Raw genomic sequence first — 21,990 nt, 5'->3', positions numbered from 1 at the left:
CTTTCTTTACCATTCATTTTTAGAATCTGAAGATATCATACTGTTGATATTCTGCTTTATTTCTGAATAAATATAGTAAACAAGTATTAGATCCCAAGTATTTATTGGGAAACAATAGACCTGCCCTACAGGAATTTCTTCCTAATTAGCTCCCAGAAACTGCTGCAGTTTAATTCAGTGTCAATTTCTGGTACAAAAGATCAAGGAAATCGAGGTGTAAGTGAGTTACGTCTTTTACTGCACTGTCTGAATATTTTCAGTGTTCTGAGAAATATGTGTCCACTGTTTGTCAAGATAGCTTCTTCCCTTTCTGAAAGAAAGTAAATTTCCTGCACTTAATCAAAATGGAAGTATAGTTGCAGGCACAATTCTGCTTCTGAATTTAGCTTCATTAGGAACTGTTCCTGATGTCTAGGTCACAGAAGAATACCAAAGAATTCTTAGAATCTAAACTGATTTGTATATTAATATATTACAGCCATAAGTCCATGCAGTTAATTTTTGATTTGGCTTAATAATTGAACTTTTTTATTTATTTATGTCACATAATGTGCCTAAACAGCAAATTAAAATAAAATATAGTATTATAGTATTTATTTTAAGTTAATTACTGTAATCCTACTTACTATCAATTCATTCAGGGGTAAAAAGAACACTTATTGGATACTGCAAGACTTTGATATCTCTGATTCACATTAACATCTGCACGTTGACTACAGCATGCATTGTAAGTTATGCATTTCCAATTTAAGGAGGTGTTTCGTGAACTCTCTCTAGTTCCTGATAAGCATTTTACATTTGTTTTTCACCCTAATACTTATTAGCCTATTTCAAAATTTTACAATGGTATTCATAAAACTACTCTTAGAATTGTTATTACATTTTTATTTTTACATTGGTATGAAAATGACTAGCAAATTCAGTGTTTGTCAGAGATTTACAGTGCAGAAAAGGGCCCTTTGGCCCATTGTGTCATAGAGTCATAGAGATGTACAGCATGGAAACAGACCCTTCGATCCAACCCGTCCATGCTGACCAGATATCCCAACCCAATCTAGTCCCACCTGCCAGCACCTGGCCCATATCCCTCCAAACCCTTCCTATTCATATACCCATCCAAATGCCTCTTAAATGTTGCAGTTGCACCAGCCTCCACCACTTCCTCTGGCAGCTCATTCCATACACGTACCATCCTCTGCATGAAAAGGTTGCCCCTTAGGTCCCTTTCCCCTTTCACCCTAAACCTATGCCCTCTAGTTCTGGACTTGCCCACCCCAGGGAAATTACTTTTTCTATTTATCCTATCCATGCCCCTCATAATTTTGTAAACCTCTATAAGGTCACCCCTCAGCCTCCTACACTCCAGGGTAAACAGTCCCAGCCTGTTCAGACTCTCCCCATAGCTCAAATCCTCCAACCCTGGCAACATCCTTGTAAATCTTTTCTGAACCCTTTCAAGTTTCACAACATCTTTCCGATAGGAAGGAGGCCAGAATTGCACGCAATATTCCAACAGTGGCCTAAACAATGTCCTGTACAGTCGCAATATGACCTCCCAACTCCTGTGCTCAATACTCTGATCAATAAAAACATACCAAACGCCTTCTTCACTATCATATCTACCTATGACTCCATTTTCAAGGAGCTTAGAGCCTGCACTCCATGGTCTCTTTGTTCAGCAATACTCTCTAGGACCTTAGCATTAAGTGTATAAGTTCTGCTAAGATTTGCTTTCCCAAAATGCAGCACCTTGCATTTATCCGAAATAAACTCCATCTGCCACTTCTCAGCCCATTGGCCCATCTGATTAAGATCCTGTTGTAATCTGAGGTAACCCTCTTCGCTGTCCACTACACCTCCAATTTTGGTATCATCTGCAAACCTACTAACTGTACCTCTTATGCTCGCATCCAAATCATTTATGTAAATGACAAAAAGTAGAGGACCCAGCCCTGATCCTGTGGCACTCCACTGGTCACAGACCTCCACTCTGGAAAAACAACCCTCCACCACCACCCTCTGTCTTCTACCTTTGAGCCTGTTCTGTGTCCAAATGGCTGGTTCTCACTGTATTGTGTGAGATCTAACCTTGCTAACCAGTCTGCCATGGGGAACCTTGTCAAATACCTTACTGAAGTCCATATAGATCACATCTACCCCTCTGTCCTGATCAATTCTCTTTGTTACTTCTTCAAGAAACTCAATCAAGTTTGTGAGACATGATTTCCCACGCATCAGGTCCTGGGGATTTATCCACCTTTATGTGTTTCAAGACATCCAGCACTTCCTCCTCTGTAATATGGACATTTTGCAAGGTGTCACCATCTATTTTGCTACTTTCTATATCTTTCATATCCTTTTCCACGGTAAATACTGATGCCTATTCTCTCCCTAGTTATCCTTTTGTCCTTAATGTATATGCTCTCCCTAGTTATCCTGTTGTCCTTAATATATAACCATCTAACTATTCTAATACTATCTTTAGCACTTAGCCCATAGCCTTGTACTGTTTACCTTTGCAAGTACATGTCTATATACTACGTACATGTGATGAAGGATTCTGTCTCTATCACCTTTACATAGAGTTTCAGATTCCCACCACCCTCTAGGTGAAAAAGTTTTCCTCACATCTCCTCTAAACCTTCTGCCCCTTATCTTAAATCTATCTCCAGGTCATTTGATCCCTCCATTATTAAGGGGAAAAGTTTCTTCCTGTTTTAAGTTAATTGCTGTATTCCAACTTACTATCGGTTCATTTAGGGGAAATAAATCTTCTTTGCCGTTCATAATTTTATACGTTTTCATGACCCCTCTCAATCTCCTGTGCTCGAAGGAAAACAACCAGTCTGACCAATCTCTCTTTATAACTAAAACCCTCAGCCCAGTCAACGCCCTGGCAAATATTCCCTGGTGCTGTCACATCTCTTATATGAATTGTTCAGTACATATTGCTCAGTAATTATTTCTCACTCAGTCATTGAAGTGCTAGCTTTTTTACCTTTACTGCCTGTTGAAAGTATAATCAAACTCTAATAATATCTATGCAAAGTAACCATCATATTTCCATTTTATGTTGACTTAAAATTCCCATTGTTTGACAAATGCGGCACAACTAATCTGAATCATGTTGATTTTACTTCTAATCCACTTTTTAAAATTAAATACCTTAGTTTGTGTAACCCAGCTCTTTGGAATTAAATTGCTGCAAATCCACCGTTAATCATTTCAGGTTTGCTACTGAACTGTTGGTATTAATAGGGGACCAAAGTGCTAAAATTGAAAACAAACCCAACATGCTAAAAATGTATAGCAGATCTGTTGGTGTTTCCCTGTGTATTTTCAGCATTTCAGGTTATAGGTGTACATTAGAAATGAAAATTGAAGGACTTTGAAAGAGCTGTTTGAAAAGGGGTAAAAGCTTCAAAGCAAAGTTCATGAATGGAATAACTTGGTAAACCTGCTTCTGAGAGAGGCAAAAATTGGTACATTATTATGAGATGATTTCAACTGAGCAACAGAAAGGTGAAAAGAAAGGAACATGCAAATAACTACAACCGTGAAATGGCCTGGAGGAGACACTCAAAAAGAGGATGAGAAAAATGGCGGAAATTAGCAAGTGGGGGTATTGGGGAAGAGAAAGAGACAGGAAGCAGAAGATGCAAAAAGGCTGAAGTGAAAATGACAAAAGCTAAGAGTGCAAAGTCCAATCCTGATAATATTAAAGAGAATGACCAACATTCCTGATGCAGACCCCTGTACCCCAGTTCGAACTGTTTGATTGCAGGGCCTGTTCTGAAATTTAGATCTTCTCTTTTCTAAAGATCTCCAGATTCATTTGAATCATTTCTGTTTGTTACTATTGGTATTGCTGACCATTACCTGCTGGAAATGTTTTTGTTAATGATGGCTCTTAGTCAGATTTATTTTGGTCTTCAGTCTAAAGCTAGACAGATAATTGACAAAGACATTCTGATTGGAAGTGGTACGTTGGCCACTGCAACTTTTAGTATAATCCAGAGACCAGAAACACATTATTGACATCTTACATCTTCATCAAATTCAAGCAATGTTTCTGCCATTAGCTTATTAGACCGGCAGGAGGCTGGAATAACACAGCAAGCCAGGCAGCATCAGGAGGTGGAGAAGTCAATGTTTTGGGTGTAACCCTGCTTAATGTCATCATTAGTGAGCTTCAAGAACAAATTTTTGTCATTTCCCATTTGTTGCTGAAGGCCCAGTTACTTGTGAAATGTTCTGTTTCCCATCTGAGCTAGCTTCAGTTACTATAGTTGTATATTGATGGGTTAGTTGCCTATCTGAACTCTGTGCTTTTTAGTAAACAAACCATCTACATCCACATCCACCAAATTTCATATCTTCCCTGAGGAAGTGCTGTTTTCCCTTTAGTGATATTCTATTTACTGTTATTTTGTACTATGCTTCTCATCTTTGCATGTAAACTAGATTGCCTAAAGGGAGGCAGTGACACAATGGTGGTAATTCTGGACTAACAATCCAGAACCCCAAGTTAATATTGTGGGGCATGGTTGTTGAAATCTTGCCGATGAATATAGTGAAATTTGAATTCAATAAAATATCTGCAATTAAAAGCTAGTCCAATGTTTGTTTAGTGATCATTGTTGGGAAAACCCATCTGTTTCACTCATCCCCTAGATCGAGCCAACATGTGACTCCAGATCCATCAGTTTCTCTTAATTGCCCTCTGGAGTATAAATACTGTCCTAGCCAAGGGCACCTGTATCTTGAAGTAATTTTTAAAAAAAACATTGTCACAAGATATCACAACAAAGCCTGGTCATGTTCTCATCGAAAAATAAATCATCAGAGTTACACAGTTTACTGTAGAGGTCACTGGAGCAAGAGAGGTGGAAAGCCTTGGCTGATTTCGTTTCCTATCCATCTCCAAGGTACTGAGGTCAGTTGCACAATTGAATCTGACATTTTTCAGATATCTCAGGCTACACTGAGTGCAATCATCTTGCAATGTACCAAAAAGAAACATAGCTTTGATATCTGTTTTCAGTCTTCTAAAATCCAGATTCAGTCGTCTTTCCAACACTGGAAGTACAGAGTGATGTGAAACAAGAACAACCTGGAAAGAGCACATTAACATGCAGTTTGTCTGATGAATTTTGATTGGAGGAAGAGAAACAGAGACCATAGCCACTGAATTATAAATATTCAAAGGAATATGAAAAACGTGCTGAAATCTATTCTCTGGTAATCTATCCATAACGGTCTTGAGCATCTACTAATGGCTGTGTTAAGAGGAGCATTACTGGAAAAAGCAATACTGCATAAAGTGAATATTCTAGCACAGGCCTGAAATTTGAAACACATAATAAATAATAAATTGTGTTTCAATACAAATATAAAATTAGACTTTTACAAATTTGTAACTTTGTTTGTTATGCTCTCGATTTTCATGGAAAGCAGTTAAACGTTTTGTCTGAACAATATCACCTTGCACAATACAGTATTGTTTTGGCACCAAGTTGAAATATCAAATCTGGATTAACCTGGAAACTCGTGTCTTTCCACTTGTATGATAGCACTTTGGCCTTTGTTGATTTCATGTAAGCCATGCAAGCAAAGTAATTGAAATAGACCTTTTGTGATAAAGCGCTGAGCATGTATGCAGCTTCTGATTGGCATTTGGTTGATAGAAAAAAGCCCGAACATAAGAAGTTGGAACTGAAGGAGGCCATTCAACCTGTCAAGTATGCTCTGACTAAATAAAAACATGGCTGTTCCTCCCTCGCCCTCAACTCTTACACCTGCCTGCTACCTTTTTGGGTTTCATGCATAAGAACACCCAAATCATTTTCTGCTGCATTTTATTGTTTGGAGTCTCACCATTTAAATAGTAATCTGCCTTTTTATTCTTGCTATCAAATGTATGCCTTCACACTTCTGTACATTAAACTTAAAGTTTTTGTTCACTGTCTCAACCTATCCGTTTCCCTTATGTGGGTTCCCCATGCCCTCATCATAGCTTGCCCTTCTTCCTAGTTTTGCATTATCTGGGTGGTGTGCTAGGCCATTTCAGAGGGCAGCTGAGAGTCGACCACATTGTAGTGGTTCTGGAGTTACTTGCAGGTCAGGCCAGGTGAGGATGGCAGATTTCCTCCCCCTGAAAACATTAGTGAGCCAGATAGGTGTTACTAACAATTGACAATGTTCATGGTTATCAGTAGATTCTTAAAATCAGATTTTTAAAAATTGAATTCAAATTCCACCATCTGCCGTAGTGGGATTTGAACCCATGACCCCAGAACATGAGCTGAGTTTCTGGATTATATCTGGTGATATTGCCTCCAGGCCTTTTGTCTTATAAAAAGTTTTATAGATCATGTCTGTATCCAATGGAGCTTAGATGATTTAAGAGGCAATGAGAATGTAAGGTCTGAGGGAGCTTCATTGGGTGGATGTGGAAAGATGTTTCCTCTTGAGGGGTTGATTTGAAATTAGGGTCTGCTGTTTTGAAATAAGAGGTTGCTGATGGAACCATCCAGCATTGAACTGACCAGTTATAGACACCTGGTTTGATTCCTAGTATGTACTGACTTAACTGTTTTTGCCTGAAGCCACATTAGAGATATTGCAAATTGGCCTCAAAGCCCTGTCACTGAAATTATTCAATCTCTGCTGGAAAGTGTACATATCTGTGGACATCAAGTGAGAATTGTGCTCCTAAAATTGAAAAAATGTTGCCATTTAGTATCTTGGCTCTCACTTGTAAAACAGTACTGGACTATAGGGGCAGCCCTTTCAGAGCAAAACAGTAGACTTTTGTGTTGATTCATCATTCAGATGGGGAAACAAGGCATTTGGGCTTGTGATACCTTTTAAATTTGTTGGATCCAATGTACTGCAGTTTGGTAAATGAAGTCAAGGACCAACCATATGAATGGACCACAAATCGAGACCAATGCTAAACTCTATCCATTTAAATTAAAATTTAACAGTTCACATTAAAAAGATGCAGTGCAACACTGCTTGCAAAGTACTTCTGTGTTTTACCACTGACATTTAAAAATACACTGCTGTATTTAATGCCCACGAGACTGGTAAATGGTGACAAACTTCAAAGAACACAGCAGACACAAAGCATTATTATAAGATCCATTTTAAATGATAAAACTGTGAATATATAGTTTCAGAATTGTGGACAGACTTATGACTTTGATTTTTTTTTTAGTGTGACTGCAGAATTTGAGGTTGCTTTAAAGCCATTGTATCTGTTTGGCTCATTGTACTTTCCATTTTGCTGTTTAAAACCAATGACAGTATCAAGCATAATAACTACAACAATGCAACCTTGATTTCTCATGTATTCTCAATTAAATTTATAACTCTCAATCTGTGCAGATATTGTATTCAGTACTGCAAATAAAGCTTGAAATGTTCTATGATGTTAGAGTTGGTGGATTGATGTTTTATAAGATAGTTGTTATTACTGCACCAACTTTTGTAACATCTGGAACTGAGCAAAGACAAATAATTAAAGAAGTTATCCATCACTTTGATCCCCTTCTTTTTCCACCTGATATTGTATACAAGCTTACAGCAGACAAGTAATTCCGAGCCTCAAAATTACAGGTTGCTTCCTGGTTTCCTGGTGAGAGGCTTGTTAATTGAACAAATGTTTTGGGCTGGAGTCACTGATCACAGTCTGAATTTTGAAAGACAATCTTTGTGACAATCTAGATTTTTTTGAAGCTCTTGATTCAGCTGCTCCATTGTCACCTCCTGTATGTTTGTGAAGGACTTGCTGAAGAAGCCAGTCCTGAAACCAATTATCTATTGATTGCTCAATATAAAAACAAAGAAGTACTGATGCTGGAAATCTGAAACCAATAATGAACACCTGGACTAATGCAGCAGGTTTGGCAACATCTGTGAAGAGAAAGCAGAGGCAACAGTTTGGGTCCAGTGATCCTCCTTCAGAACTGATTGTAGCTTAAAAATTGTGGTATTTATGCTGAAGACAGGGTGAGCAGGAGAAGGGAGTCAACAGTATATGAAGACAAAGTCCAGAGAAAGAACAGCAGTTGGGCAGACAAAGAAATGGATAATGACAAGCCAGGGAGAATGAAAAGCTGCTAATGGGGACCATTAGTGAGCGAAAACGAGTTGGTTCTGATGAAAGCAGCCCATTTGATGCTGAGGCCTGTGGAGTGGGCATGGATAAAGGACAAGGATGAAGGTGTATAGGCTCTAACCTTAATGAACTTAACATTGAGTCCTAAAGTCTGCAGGGTCTCTAAATGGAAAATGAGATGCTGTTCTTCTAGCTGGCACTGAACCTTGCTGGAGCAGGCCTGAGACAAACATTGGCCGGAAAATGTGGTGGTGTGTTAAAGTGGCAGGCAACCAGAAACTTGATCATTTTTGCAGCCAGAATATAGGTTTCTCCAAAGCAGTCACCCAATCCTCATTTCATCTCCCCACTGTGGAGGAAATCATAGTTGAGTGTAACACTGAAAGAGCACTCTTTCTAAATCCAAATTTTCTAGTCTAATATCAGTGAAGAAAGAAATTCTCAGCAAAGATTGAATGCTTATTTGATATTGATTGAGAAAACCTGGTCCTAAGCTGCCTTAGGGACAGGGATGATGATTAGGATTTTAGCAGCCTGAAAATTATTTAGCTGGCATGGAGAAGTGGGAGCTTCCTGGTAGCAACCCAAGAGATGGAGCACAGTGAAGTAGCTTATAGTGATGAGAGTAACGAAAAAGCAGATGAGATAATGTTAGGGACAAAGTTGTTAAGGCCATAAATGGTTCAGAGGAGGCAGGGTAATGATGAGTGGATTCAGCTTTAAAAATGACAGACCCAAGCTTGAAAGCAGCATTGCAGTCCAATGCAGCCCCAGACTGACCACACGAAACAGTCATCTATTTCTGCATACCAGGGTCTTGAGGGAAGTGGGTGCAGAAGTGGACAATATAGTTGTTGTAATCTTCCAAAATATGCAAGATTTTGGACCAAGGGGATTGGAAAACTGGCAATATAATGTCACTATTCAAGAATGGTGGCAGACAGTAAATCATGTCAACTTAGATCCAAACTAAATGGCAAGACACAATCTTTTCTTTGTGATGGTTATTAATGACTTGGTCTTACAGCTCCTTCCACACAGCAGTCACACTTGTTCTACCTTTATATCCAGGTATTATATTAATTAGTTAACTCCAATCACTTGCCTTGCTATATTAATGAGCTATAGGTCAGTTTAAGGTGCCATTTGTCATTGGCAAATGACATTGTCTAAATCTCCCTGTTACAATGCTTTAACAATCATAAAACAGGGAGATCATGTCAAAATGGTTCTTGAAAGGGAAGTAATTTCTGGCATATTTATTGGAGTTATTTAAAGATGTAAAAAGCAGGGTAAATAAAAGGGAGTGTGTATTTGTGTATTTAGATTTCTAAAATGCATTCAGTAATGTGCCACATAAATATTTACTGCAGAAGTTAAGAACTCATGATGTCATGGGTGATATGGATGGATGATTGGCTGACAGGAAACAGTGAGTGAAGATAAATGGATCATTTTCAGGTTGTTACATTGCAAATTGGGGTGTCACAGGAGCCAGTGCTGGACTCTCAATTAATTCTAGTCAATATAAACAGAGATTGAGTGCATATTTGCCAAATTTGCTGCTGATCCAAAAATAGGTAAGAAAGTAAGATGACGTAAAGAGGATGCAAAGAGTCTGTAAAGGAATGCAGATAGGTCAAGTGCACAAATAAATGGCAGATGGAGTATAATGTGGGGAAATGTTGCCCACTTGAGGGAAAAACAGGAAAGCGAAATATTATACAAATGGAGAGAGACTGTAGGCTATTGCAGACAGAAGCACTTAGGTATTCTTGTATGTGCATCGCAAAGTGAGCATACGTATAGGAAAGAGTTAGAAAGACAACTGGAACATTGGCCTTTTACTGCAAAGGGAATAGAGTATACAAGTAAGAAAGTCTTGCTCTAGTTGTACAGAGTGCTGGTGAGACCTGACCTGTTCTCTTTACTTAATACTATATTAGCAATTCGGAGACCTTTCACAAGCTGATGTAATATTTAACACATTCGGCCTGTGCTTCTTGGAATTTAAATGAATGAGTGGTGGCTCAATGGTTAGCACTGCTGCCTCACAGCACCAGGGACCTGAGTTCAAATACAGACTCGGGTGACTGTCTGTGTGGAGTTTGCATGTTCTCCCCATGTCTGTGTGGGTTTCCTCTGGGTGCTCCAGTTTCCTCCCACAGTTCAAATATGTGCAGGTTAGGTGAATTGGCCCAGCTAAATTGCCCATAGTGTTAGGTGCATTAGTCAGAGAGAAATGGGTCTGGGTGGTTTACTCTTCGGAGGGTTGGTGTGAACTTGTTGGGCTGAAGGGCCTGTTTCCACACTGTACGGAATCTAATCTAATCTAATTTAATTTACCAACAAATGAGAATTGTAAGCTTGCTTACCAAGGTAAATACTGTGTGTATTTTTGTGTGGAAATCTTGAATAAGGAGCCTACAATTTAAAACCAGGATGAGGAGGACCTTCTCTGAGGGTTGTTAGTCTTTGGAATTCTCTTTAACAGAGAGCAGTAGAGGCTGAGTCATTGAATATATTCTAGGTGCTGAATTAGATTGATTTTTGATCAACAAGGGAGTTAAGGATTAGGGGAACCAGGCAGGAAAGTGGAGTTGAAGGTCTTTGCTTGAGAAAAGTCCGTCATCCGCATGCTAATTCATAAGAGTTTTCTGTGTAACCCTGCATAACCTTTGTAACTTGCAATCCTCCTCAAGAGGCTATAAGTAATTTACTCAGTGTGAAATGCTGGTCTTTGTACCGTCTGCATTGTGTTTCTCTCAATCAAAATGGAGCCATTTTATTGATGGATGCAACACCAAAAGGATGTTGGGGTGTTTATTCACAAATTTTTAAAGACAATTGAGTAAGTTGACAAAAATTTTAAGGAAGTTTTTGGGATCCCACGCAATGAGAACAGGGGCATGGAAACACAAGTATGCTAAATTTTTATGAACTAGTTAGACCTTGACTGGGATATTGTACAAGTGTGGACTTTTTACGAAAGATGCCAGGCTTTTTTTTTGTGGGCAGCAGGTGTTGATACAAAGGACCTTTATCAGGTTGATGATAAAAATGAAGATTTCAGTCATGTGAGGTGATTGGAGAAGCTGGGATTTTTCTCCATAGAGCAGAGAAGGTCAAGGGGGTACCTAAGGAGGTCTTCGAGATTTTGATAGAGCAAGTAACAAGATGCAGTTTCTCTGACATGTAGATCCGTAACCAGTGATCATAGCTTTAAAATATTTGGCAAGAGCACTCGGTGGAAATGAGAATTTCAAATAGGAATTTAAGGTAAGGAACATAATACTTGAATTAGATTTTATAGAAACTGTGGTAAGACAACTTTACTTGTATTGAAAGAGAGCAAATTAACAGGGTTGTGAGATAAAAGCTAGGATGTAGCTCTTTCCAAGAGCTGGCCATAGATGCAGCGGGCCAAATGATAGCCTATTGTGCTTTAATTCTCTGATTCAACAGTCACTGGGCAATAAACCTGGTTATAGTGAGCACAGGATTGAGCTCATGCTTCCCTATTTGATTACTCGTCATCTCTTAAATTAGTTTCACAGCACTGTTAGTTAATATATCCTGTTGTGAGGTTAGAAGAATGGAGTGAGTACTCCGAAGTGCTGAGAATTGTGATGTTTTCAAGGTAAAATACCTAATAAGAGACACATCTTTTGGCTAGTGTCACAACCAAGTTAAGTGCGCACCCTTCCTCCTTGTCCAAGTGGTCCACAGATCACAACATAAATTGTAAAATGTTTTACCCAAGTCCTGATCAGGTTAGTTGTATGTTTTCTGCATATTACATTTAAAATGGAAATAAAATCAACTACGTTTATTTTGTAAACACTAATTTATTGGTTTATGATGAAAAAAAGCTATGCAGTAAAGAAGCCAACTTGGTTAGCACAATTTGTTTACCACTCTAAATAACCCAAAACACAATCTCTGAAGCAAACTCTTCAGTTAAATAGAGCAAAATCTATTACTCTCTGTCGAGATGCACTTTCAAACAAGAAAACTAGCATTTCTGGCCATTCTTGAAGTCAAAAAGCATAAGGCTTGAAATGTTCTGAATTCTGTTGATCCGAAGGTCTTGCGTGTGTGATCAAGCCACTACCAATTAGCCATGGTTATCACTCTGGTCTTGACAGACAAAGCTTGCTTAGGAAATACAGTATTGGAAAGTTCTTTCAGTCACAGGCTGCTAAAAGATCAAGAATGTTTCACACCAGATTCACAACAAGGTGCTGTAGAAGCAGGAGACTGAAGTTGGGAAGCTTGTTCCTCACATGCTCTTTCCCAACTAACTCCAAAACCAAAGATGCAAACCTCCAGACACTGGTCAAACAGGACAGTCATTAAACCGTCAAGTATTTTTCCTGAAGTGTGTTCAAGCAACCATAAATGAAGCCTGGTTGCATGATTTCCAATAAACTTTTATATGAAGAAAAGGGTCCAATGGTTTCTCAATGACCTAAGTTTTTAAAACAAATCGAGGCATCTCCATAATCTTTCAAACTCAAGTTCTCAAAGAAGAATTAAAATGTGAAGCCACTACATAACTATGATGTTGTCTTTATCATTGTGAAGCCAACAGTGTCACAAAATGTCCTGCTTGCTTAATAATCAGTTTGCACGAGGAAAGAAATGATAACTCATGATTACAATTGTAGTTTATTTTGTTGTAGTCTGAATTATCTAAAATATGTAAGACTTTTGCTCAACTCACACCATTTGGAGAATTATTCTTTATTTTGTTTACCAGTATCATTTAGGCGTGAAGACATAATATAGGACAACATGGCAATAAAAAAAACTTTCAAATCTCCCAGACACATAATTTCATGCTAACAGACTTGTGTTTAAGTGGGTTGTTTTTTGTCTTATTCCTGATAGGATGTGAAAGACATCTGCAGCCATTTTGACCTTAAAATCTGCTGAGGCATTGACCCAGAAGCATAACTATAGAGTTGGAACTGGCAGGAATCCTGGAAGTAAATTGTCATGCAGGAGACATGTTTGTGCAAGTAATAGAGGTGTAATATGTGTGTGGCAGTTGAAAGGGACAGAGCTTTGACTAGTTTAAGGGACAGGCTGATCGTTCGGATATATTGGGATTGTAATTAGCTCATGGAACAAAGTAAAGCAGAAATTGGGGCATGGGATAAGGAGTGAAAAGAGGAGCGAACACTGTTTGAGAGTATGAGGTTTGTGTTTTTTTTCGATAGAAAAAAATGAATGCTTGAGTTCAGTTTTGCTCTTTACCTTATTAATTTCCTCTTCATATCAAACGCATTAACTGTTGCCATCCATTATGTCAAAGGTAATCTTCAATGAATACTAAAATAATTCTAATTGGGGAAGAAAGTTACCAACTATAATGCATTCTTGATATTAAAACTGATGATTTTTCACTATTCTGAGTTCTGTTCAGTAAAATGGTGCAATGGTTTTAATTTTCCAAACCTGTCGTTCTCGTATATTTCACTTAATGATTGCGGTAATCAAAATATTTCTTACAAATTAGAATTGTAAACTTGATAATTATTTCTTTTTAGTGCACAGAGCCACAGAAGTTGTACAATATTGCAAATGAGCTCCTTATCACTGAAGAGGCCTATGTGAAAAGGCTTCATCTTCTGGATCAGGTAATGCAAAGTATTATCCAGATTCCACTTGTCGTTTAAAATAGATTTTAAAATACTTGTTTGTTGACTGAGATAGTATAACGATTTATTGAAACTTGTTACCTGAATTTCAAATGGATTTTTAATACTATAAGGATACACAACAAATAGGTGGGAGGACCAAAGGTAGGTACATACTTCTATAAAGCAGAGAAAGTTGCTCTGAAGTTACCAGAGATGTAGAGTCCCAGACAGAAATTACTTGAAAGTTCAACATTGAGCTTTTGCAGCAAAGTTAATATTTTGTTAATGGAGTATTTCAAACTCAAGTCCAATTCTTATAACTTTATAATTGTGGCATTCATGAGAATACAGCATTGAATTAAACTGATAAAATTAAGTTAATGTTCAACATATTATGGTTGTGACTCACATTTAGACTTCTAATCTTATAACTCTGCATAAATCAATATTTTAAAATAATATGCTTTGCAGAATTTCCTAAATTATTTACTATTGATAAAGAATAAACTGAGGATTGATGCCAATGCCAACGTGTCCACATGCATGCAAAAATTAACATTCACTCTTCTCTCAAGTCTCCTGGAAAATTGAACGGGTCTCCAGCAAATTGATGAACAAACAAAAGGCATCAGATCTGCCTCTCTCTATTGTGACTTAACTTGTCCTTCCACCCTGTCAATCATTTAATCCCCTGGGAGAGGCTTTATAACAAAGTCTGTTTTTACAACCCAGGGGCAAAAAAAATACAGTGGAAACTTTCTCTCTGACCTACTCAAACAATCAAAACCATTCAGGAGATCATGAATACGAAGTATTGTTTATTCAATCTATTTCTTTAAGCCCAAAATACTAAATTAACCTGTTAATATTGAAACACATTTTTTCAATTCCAGTTCTTATCTTTGCAGACTATCTTTTACAAATGTGGAGAGCACTTGAGTATTCCACAATCAGTTCTAGAAACTGTCACTTGCCTGTGAAGCTAGTCAGCATAACAAATTAAAAATAATGTTTTATTTCTGTTGAGTCCAGTCACCCTTTTTCAGAACATAGAACTGAACTTGAAATGTTAACTCTACTTTCTGTCCACAAATGCCACTAGACCTGCTGAGTTTCTCGAGGAATTTTTGTTTTTGTTATAGATCTTAAGCATCTGAAAGTCTTTGTTTCATTTTTGCTTTAACTGTGTGATGTCATCAGGTTTCCGCAGTTAATAAATGGAAATAACATTCATTTAACTTGTTAAAATCTGTGCAGCAGTCTCAATGAAAAATGCATGTTCCTGTGATCAGATGGAAAGTTGCTACACGATATTATTAATCTGAGGAATTTGGTTGTCTATGCAATGCACTCCATTTTGATGATTTACCCTGTCCTCCCATGTCACTACAAACCAAATGTGTAATTCGACAGCTGGTCCTGCCAACACTTAATATGAAGTTGGAAGTTAAAAATCGCTTGAGAGTTCAAACACATTTGTGTATGTGTTTTGAGGCGGGTGTAGGGTGTTGATTTTCTTGTCAGCTATTTCTAGTGTTTTAAAAAGTATGGATATTAGCATATGTAACTGCTGTAAGTAGTGAACAAAGAATTTGTCTCCATTGTTAAAATTATCACCGATTTAAAGATTTGTTGTTTGCATTTTTGTGTTAAAAATGTTAACAATACTTGAAACATTATTGAACATTCAATCTCAAAGATGTCATGATGTTCATAAGTTCAATGTTTATAGATACAAGTGCGTAGTCATTGTGTCTGTAAAATTGGCTGTGAATTTTATACTGTGTGACATATACACATGTCTTCAATTATTATGGTATGTCAGCATGCTTTTGCGTCTTTTAAGATGTGTCATCCTTCCAAATTCAATGAAGATGGATGGTTAGTGTTTGTGATTAAAGCAAACTCCATATGTCTACTGTAGGCAAGGAAACATTTAAGTAAAATCAATAGTTTATCAAAGGTTTTCCCAAGGCATTTGCTAAGGTATCACTTGAGTAACTTTAGAATTTTTTTTTGTTGCAACAGAAATAATAGCTTTTCAGGTAAAATTTGCTTCAGTGTTTTGTATCACAATTTGTAAACCATTCTCTGTCACATAAAACAAGACATTTTCATCTGTTCCAGTCCATGCATATCATTACACCAGCTGTTGTAACTTATTTATTTAGGTCTTTTGCACGAAATTAAGTGAAGCTGGCATTCCACAAGATGTGATTACTGGGATATTCTCAAACATATCCTCAATCTATTGCTTTCATGGCCAATTTCTATTACCAGGATTAAAGACAAGAATTACAGAAGAATGGTGAGTAAAGGAAATTAACTACATATGTGAGAAATCCAAACCATGACCAAGTTGGGGAAAACCGAGCCTGCTGCTTGCAATTAATTTCAAATGCATAATTTTTATGTTCAACTTTTGAGTGTGTGAGGCAAAATTAACTGTTGAAAGATTTAAATATGTGAATACTGGACAAACCAGATAGATCTTAGGATTTGGCTTGATGGATGATAATTATTTAAAGAACATGGTGTGTGGAAGGGCCAAGGGTAAGAAAATAAGCAGCAAGACTTCAGGATTGAATTGAAATACCTGAAGTCTTTTTACTACACAAACTTGAACAAAGCAAACACAAGCTGTAATGGTGGAATAGATACACTGAGCAAGTCAGATGACATTTCCAAACAGTATAAGTTTCACTCAGATTTAGCACAGTTTAATCTTTTATTTCAAATTATGCAATTGGAGCGGACCATTCTGTTAGACCATGCTCATCTCCCTCAGAGCTACTTTCCCACACTACTTCCATTCCCCTTGATGTCATTAATCTCCATAAATCTATCTTTTGCTGTCCTGTACACGCTCATGAGCTTTCACAGCCATCTGGAGAGAGAGAATTCTGAAGAATCACGATTTCAACATGAATACATTTATCTTCATATTGATTTTAAATTTGTTTTTCATCCTGAGGTTTCTGTTAATTTTAGCTTCACCAACTTCACTCTTATCGGCTTATAAACTTGTTTGTGTTTTGGAAGACAGTTCCTTTTAATCCTAACTGATGTAACATCCACATCCAAGTGCAGGCAATCAGGCCACAATGCACATGTGCACAGACAATCCTTTGGTATCTGTTCTGTAGCTGCGCTTCTTTCTTTACAGAGTTACGTGGTGCTACCCAATTCTCGAGAATCCCTCTTTTGGCACTGAACATACAGAATCATGTTATTTGGCTAAACACAGCAGATTTGTTGTCTTTCACCGTGGATCAGCTTTCTTCTCTCAAAATTTAAATGAAAAGCCACCAGTCTTCAATTAAAATGTAGCTCCACCCTCCATAATAACCTCTGGGTTTTCTTCAGAAAATCTCTCATTTGGGTCAAAATTTCATGCATTATTTACTAGCACATACAGGTAATACAAAATCAATTGAAACAACTTTTAATTCTACAAATTTTACCAAAATTCTGAATTAACTTTTACTGTAACCCACAATAAAGACATTTGCAACAAATTGCATACTTTGCTTTTTTTTAATTGTACAAATGTTTTTCCAAGAACATTGACAGTGTAAAGTAATATTCTGTATTGTACATTTCAAAATCAAATCTTTCATGTATTTGTCTCGTACATATTTCAACCATCTGGATATAAAAATAAATAGAGAAATTCTTTAACTTGATTTTAGCCTATGTGCAATCAAAGTTTTTGTTATTTCTCATGCATAAGATATGGGCTTCAATGGCTGTGCCAGCATTTATTGCCCATCCAACATTGTCTTTGAGAAGGTGGTTCTGGCCTCCTTGAACTACTGCAATCCATTTGGTGTTAGGACATTGGAATTCTATTCAGGAATGACTTCCAAGATTTTGCCCCATGCCACTGAATGAATTTCCAAGTCAGGATGGGTGGATGTAGTGCAAATCAAATGGGCTGCTTTTTCCTGGATGGTGTAAAACCTCTTGAATGTTGTTGAAGTTGCATTCATCCAGGCAAGTGGGGAATATTCCATCATACTCCTGACTTATGCCTTGTCGATGGTGGACAGGCTTTGGTGAGTCAACAGGGGAATTACTTGCAGCAGGAATCCAAGTCTCTGACCTGCCTTTGTAGTCCCAATGTGTATATGATTAGTAAAGTTCAGTTTCTGGTCAACAGTAACCGAGAGATATTGATATTCAGAGATTCAGCAATGGAAATATGATTGAATGTCGAGGGGTGATGGTTAGATTCTCCCTTTCTGAAGATGATCATTATTTGACATTTGTCTAGTGTGATTGTTAGTTGCCTCTTGTCAGCCCAATCTTGGATGTTGTCCATGTTTTGCTGCCCTTAGACATTGACCACTTCTGTATCCGATAAGTCACAGTTGATGCCATACAATGTGAAATTGTCAGTGCGCATCCCTACTATTGCCCTTATGAAGGAGGCAAGGTCATTGATGAAGTAGCTGAAGATGGGTGTGTCTCGGACACTACCCTGAGGAATTCCTTCAGAGATGTCCTGAAACTGATTGCAACAATCACAATCGCCTTCATTGTTTGAGATATGACTCTAACCAACAGAGTTTTCTCCTGCTTGCCAATGATTCCAGTTTTGCTTGTGCTTTCTGACACCACATTCAGTTAATTGCAGCCTTTGTCAAGGGCTGTCACTCTCATGTCACCTCTGGAATTTGGCTCTTTTGTTCATGTTTGAACCAAGGCTGTAATGGCATCAAGATCTGAGTGGCCCTGGCAGAACCCAAACTGGGAGTTAGTGAGTAGGTGCTGCTGATAGCATTGTTGATGGTTGACAGTGTGATGGGGTGATCGTTGGCTGGGTTGGATTTGTCATGCTTTTTGTGAACGGGATATACCTGGGCAATTTTCCATATTGTCAGGTAGACACCATTGTTGTAGCTAGTACACTTTTGCTTTTGGTTTTGGAGCTAGTCATCTGTAATATTACTGGAGTGTTGTCAGGGTCCATAATCTTTGCAGTATTAAGTTATCTTCTGCCAATTCTGATATCATGAAGATTGATTGATTGTTATCACGTGCACCAACAAGTGTTTTGTGTGCTATACAGGCAGCTTGTACCATACAAAGTGCAGCAGGGTAGCAGAACAGAGTGCAGAATACAAATGTTACAACTGCAGAGAAGGTGGAATGAATTGACTTGACTTAAGACTGGCCATCTGTGATGTTGGGGACCTCCGGAGGAGACCAAGTGGATCATGCACTCCGCACTTCTGGCTAAAGCAGTTGATAATGCTTCAGCCTTATCTTTTGGCTAAGAAAGCAATTGCTTATTGAATGTCATAGCCATATATCAATATTAACAATAGGGAAATAAGTTATTTGGGGATCAAGCAGTATTTGTGGTTCAACAGTAAATACCCAGTGGTTATTAAAAGATACAAATTGAAATTTGTTCTGCAGGGCCAAGTCAGAAATACAGGGCAGTTCTTAAGGTTGTAACTTTTACAGTGTTTCGCAGTGTTTAATATTTGCTAGGTTATTTTATGGTTCAAAAATTCTTTTAATTGTTTTTGTATATTTCTAATATTTGAAGTGTGTTCAGTGTTTCACCTAGTACGTGTGCCCATTGGTTAATTGGTGGCTATCATAAAATCTTAGAAAACTCCAAAACAGGAGAGGATCATTGGTTCAGTGTGCCTGTACCAACTCTTTGAATTGTACAAGTTAGCCCCATATCCCATCATTTTTCTCCTAACCCTGCAGATTTGTCATCTTCAGATAAGAGCTCTTACTTTCTGAATTTCCAATGGCATCTGTTTCTACCATGAATTCATGTCACATATTCTAAAGTTTTAAAAAGAAATTCTGATTTTCCTGCTAGTCCTCTTCTTAGTTATTTACAATTGAGATCTGGTTGCTGCACTATGACACAGGAAATAGTCAATCTTTTCTTACTATATCAAAACCCCTATCATTTGAATGCCTCTGTTAGTTCCTTGTAACATCCTCAGCTGTAAGGAGAACAAGCCCCCATCATCACTCCTAAGCCAGGGTGTTGTGTTTTTGAGCAGCACACCAAGATTGAACATATAGTTCAAGCTAACATCTTGTGTTCCTATACATGCTGTTTTGTCCTCCTTAAGATAATACAACAATCAAGATGCTGTTCATGCAGGGTCTTGTTCAAAACCCATTGCACTGTTTCAAAAAAAAAAGGGCTCCAATGTCTTCACCAATATTTTTTCCTTTTGTGATTTCATTAAAAGAAATGAATGAAGTGCTCATTACTGGTTGAGGATGGTTGCTGCTTTTATTATGCACTTGTAATTGAAAGTATTTGAGTAATATGGAAAATGGAGCAGCTTTTCTACTGTAAGGTGCAATGCACTCTTCTGGATAAATTGCTATGGAAAAATGTTTCTTAAACTATTTGAATTTGACAGTAATGAAGCCAGTTCATGCTAGCCGATGCTTATCTCATAGATTCTTGTGCTTTGTAAATGCTGCACAAGTTTGTAATTTGAGGCCTTGCTGATTCATCAGTGATGTGTGACATTTTAAGTACATGTGCCAAAAACAGGAATGCTGTGATTACTTTGGTATTGAAAATTCAAGTTAAATGAGGAATAGCATGTTTTTCTTTCATGCTAAGTGGTTAGGGCTGATGAGCCTGAAAGTCTGAAGGTTTCACAGCCTGCACATTCATTGTTTTTGAAGGCAGATATGTCAACATTGGCACCAGGGTTATTTGTACAGTGTAGAAGAAATATATACATTATTATATGATTCGTTGTAGAAACTGATGATTTAATGCACAAGTTACAAGGGTTTTATCGTTTGTTTTAACAGTGGACAACCCAAAGTAAACATAGCTTTTCAACACTGATTTTTGTTGAAATTTTATTAAATTAAGCATTTTATCAACAATAATTGTAGACCTTTTAGTACAGTCACTTTTGGGGCTGTTTGAGTGGTATTTTATGCAAAATACAATGTTAAACAGCTCTTTATAAGGAGCAATATTTTAACACTCTGCAGCAGATGTACAGTCTCCTTGGCTCCGAATACGTAGATAATTTATTGTAATTCCATATCATCAACAGCCACTTGTTTCTTCTTGAATGTACCGCATGATTTTAGTTAGGTTTTATTCTTCTCTGGAGCTCAATAGAATAATGGCTCAGATCTTCCAGTCAGCGTCATGGTGTATCAGCCTGCTGCAGACTGCCATTTGAACTGCTCACTTCACATTTTGCTTAAGAAGCACAGCAGCCTGTTACTGCACGCCCAGGAACCCAACTTCTCTTGATCCAAGGATTCTGCCAGAGCGTCATAAGATGCACCAGGCCACTTCAGCAGAAATCCTCAAGAGGTCAATCCTCAAGAGGTGAAACCAATAGCCTGTCATGAGGGATATTCCAATGGGAAATCACCTACCCTAAAACTACTGCCACCAACTCCACTGAGGCAGAAAAACAGTGGGGATGGCGGGAGGGGGGTGGGGGGCAGAAGTTAACAGCTTAGCCTCTCACAGACATAATGCTGTGCAATACCTGTTTCTCCCAGGATGCAAGCAATAGTGCCCATGAGTCCGATCTTTCATTCAGGAAGTCGTCATGACCATGGGTGAACAAGATGTAATCATCTGAAAGCTGACCAGGTAGTAGATAGAAGTTGATGGGGCCAATTCAGAGGCAGGGTTGCAGTTGCATCTGCAGTAGAAATATAGGAGCAAGATTAAGCCATTGACTATTCATGCTGTTGAGTCCATTGTGCTATTCAATTCAAGCATAGCTCCTAATCCTGTTCGTCCTCTTGATCTCATAAACCCCTTAGATTTTTGTGAGGTAAGGATACTTTATCAGCTGTGAAATATTAAATTGGCATTGTTTGGACATCTTTTGGGGAGAAAGTTCTTCAGATTTCCACAAGCATCTGTGCTTAAAAGGTACTTCCTGACATCATCCTAAATGGTCTGGCTTTAATTTTAGGGTTGTGCCTTCATATACTGGACTTGCTAGTAATAGAAATAGAGTTTTTCCATCAACCTAATCAAAATGTCAAATTATCCAATATGATCCCAGCTGATATAAATACAAGACAAGTGAAATCCCAAAGTAAAATCACTAGCACGAGATAAAAGCAAATTACTGCGGATGCTGGAATCTGAAACCAAAAGAGAAAATGCTGGAAAATCTCAGCAGATCTGGCAGCATCTGTAAGGAGAGAAAAGAGCTGACGTTTCGAGTC

General features: G+C 37.9%; 1 protein-coding gene across 5 annotated transcripts in view; it reads left to right on the top strand.

Annotated features, from left to right (window-relative positions):
• Positions 1-21,990, top strand: part of LOC122558995 (FYVE, RhoGEF and PH domain-containing protein 3-like) — a 222,232-nt gene that overhangs the window by 153,091 nt on the left and 47,151 nt on the right. For all 5 annotated transcript variants that reach the window (XM_043708044.1, XM_043708039.1, XM_043708043.1 and 2 more), the window contains exons 5-6: positions 13,681-13,770; positions 15,945-16,081. In XM_043708044.1, coding sequence (XP_043563979.1) covers positions 13,681-13,770; positions 15,945-16,081 — 227 coding nt within the window. The remainder of the gene's footprint in view (positions 1-13,680; positions 13,771-15,944; positions 16,082-21,990) is intronic.

The sequence above is a fragment of the Chiloscyllium plagiosum genome, chromosome 18 (genome assembly GCF_004010195.1).
Source record: "Chiloscyllium plagiosum isolate BGI_BamShark_2017 chromosome 18, ASM401019v2, whole genome shotgun sequence".
Lineage (NCBI taxonomy): Eukaryota > Metazoa > Chordata > Chondrichthyes > Orectolobiformes > Hemiscylliidae > Chiloscyllium > Chiloscyllium plagiosum.
Note: the sequence above shows the minus strand (reverse complement) of the source record. Positions and strands in the feature narration are given on the sequence as shown.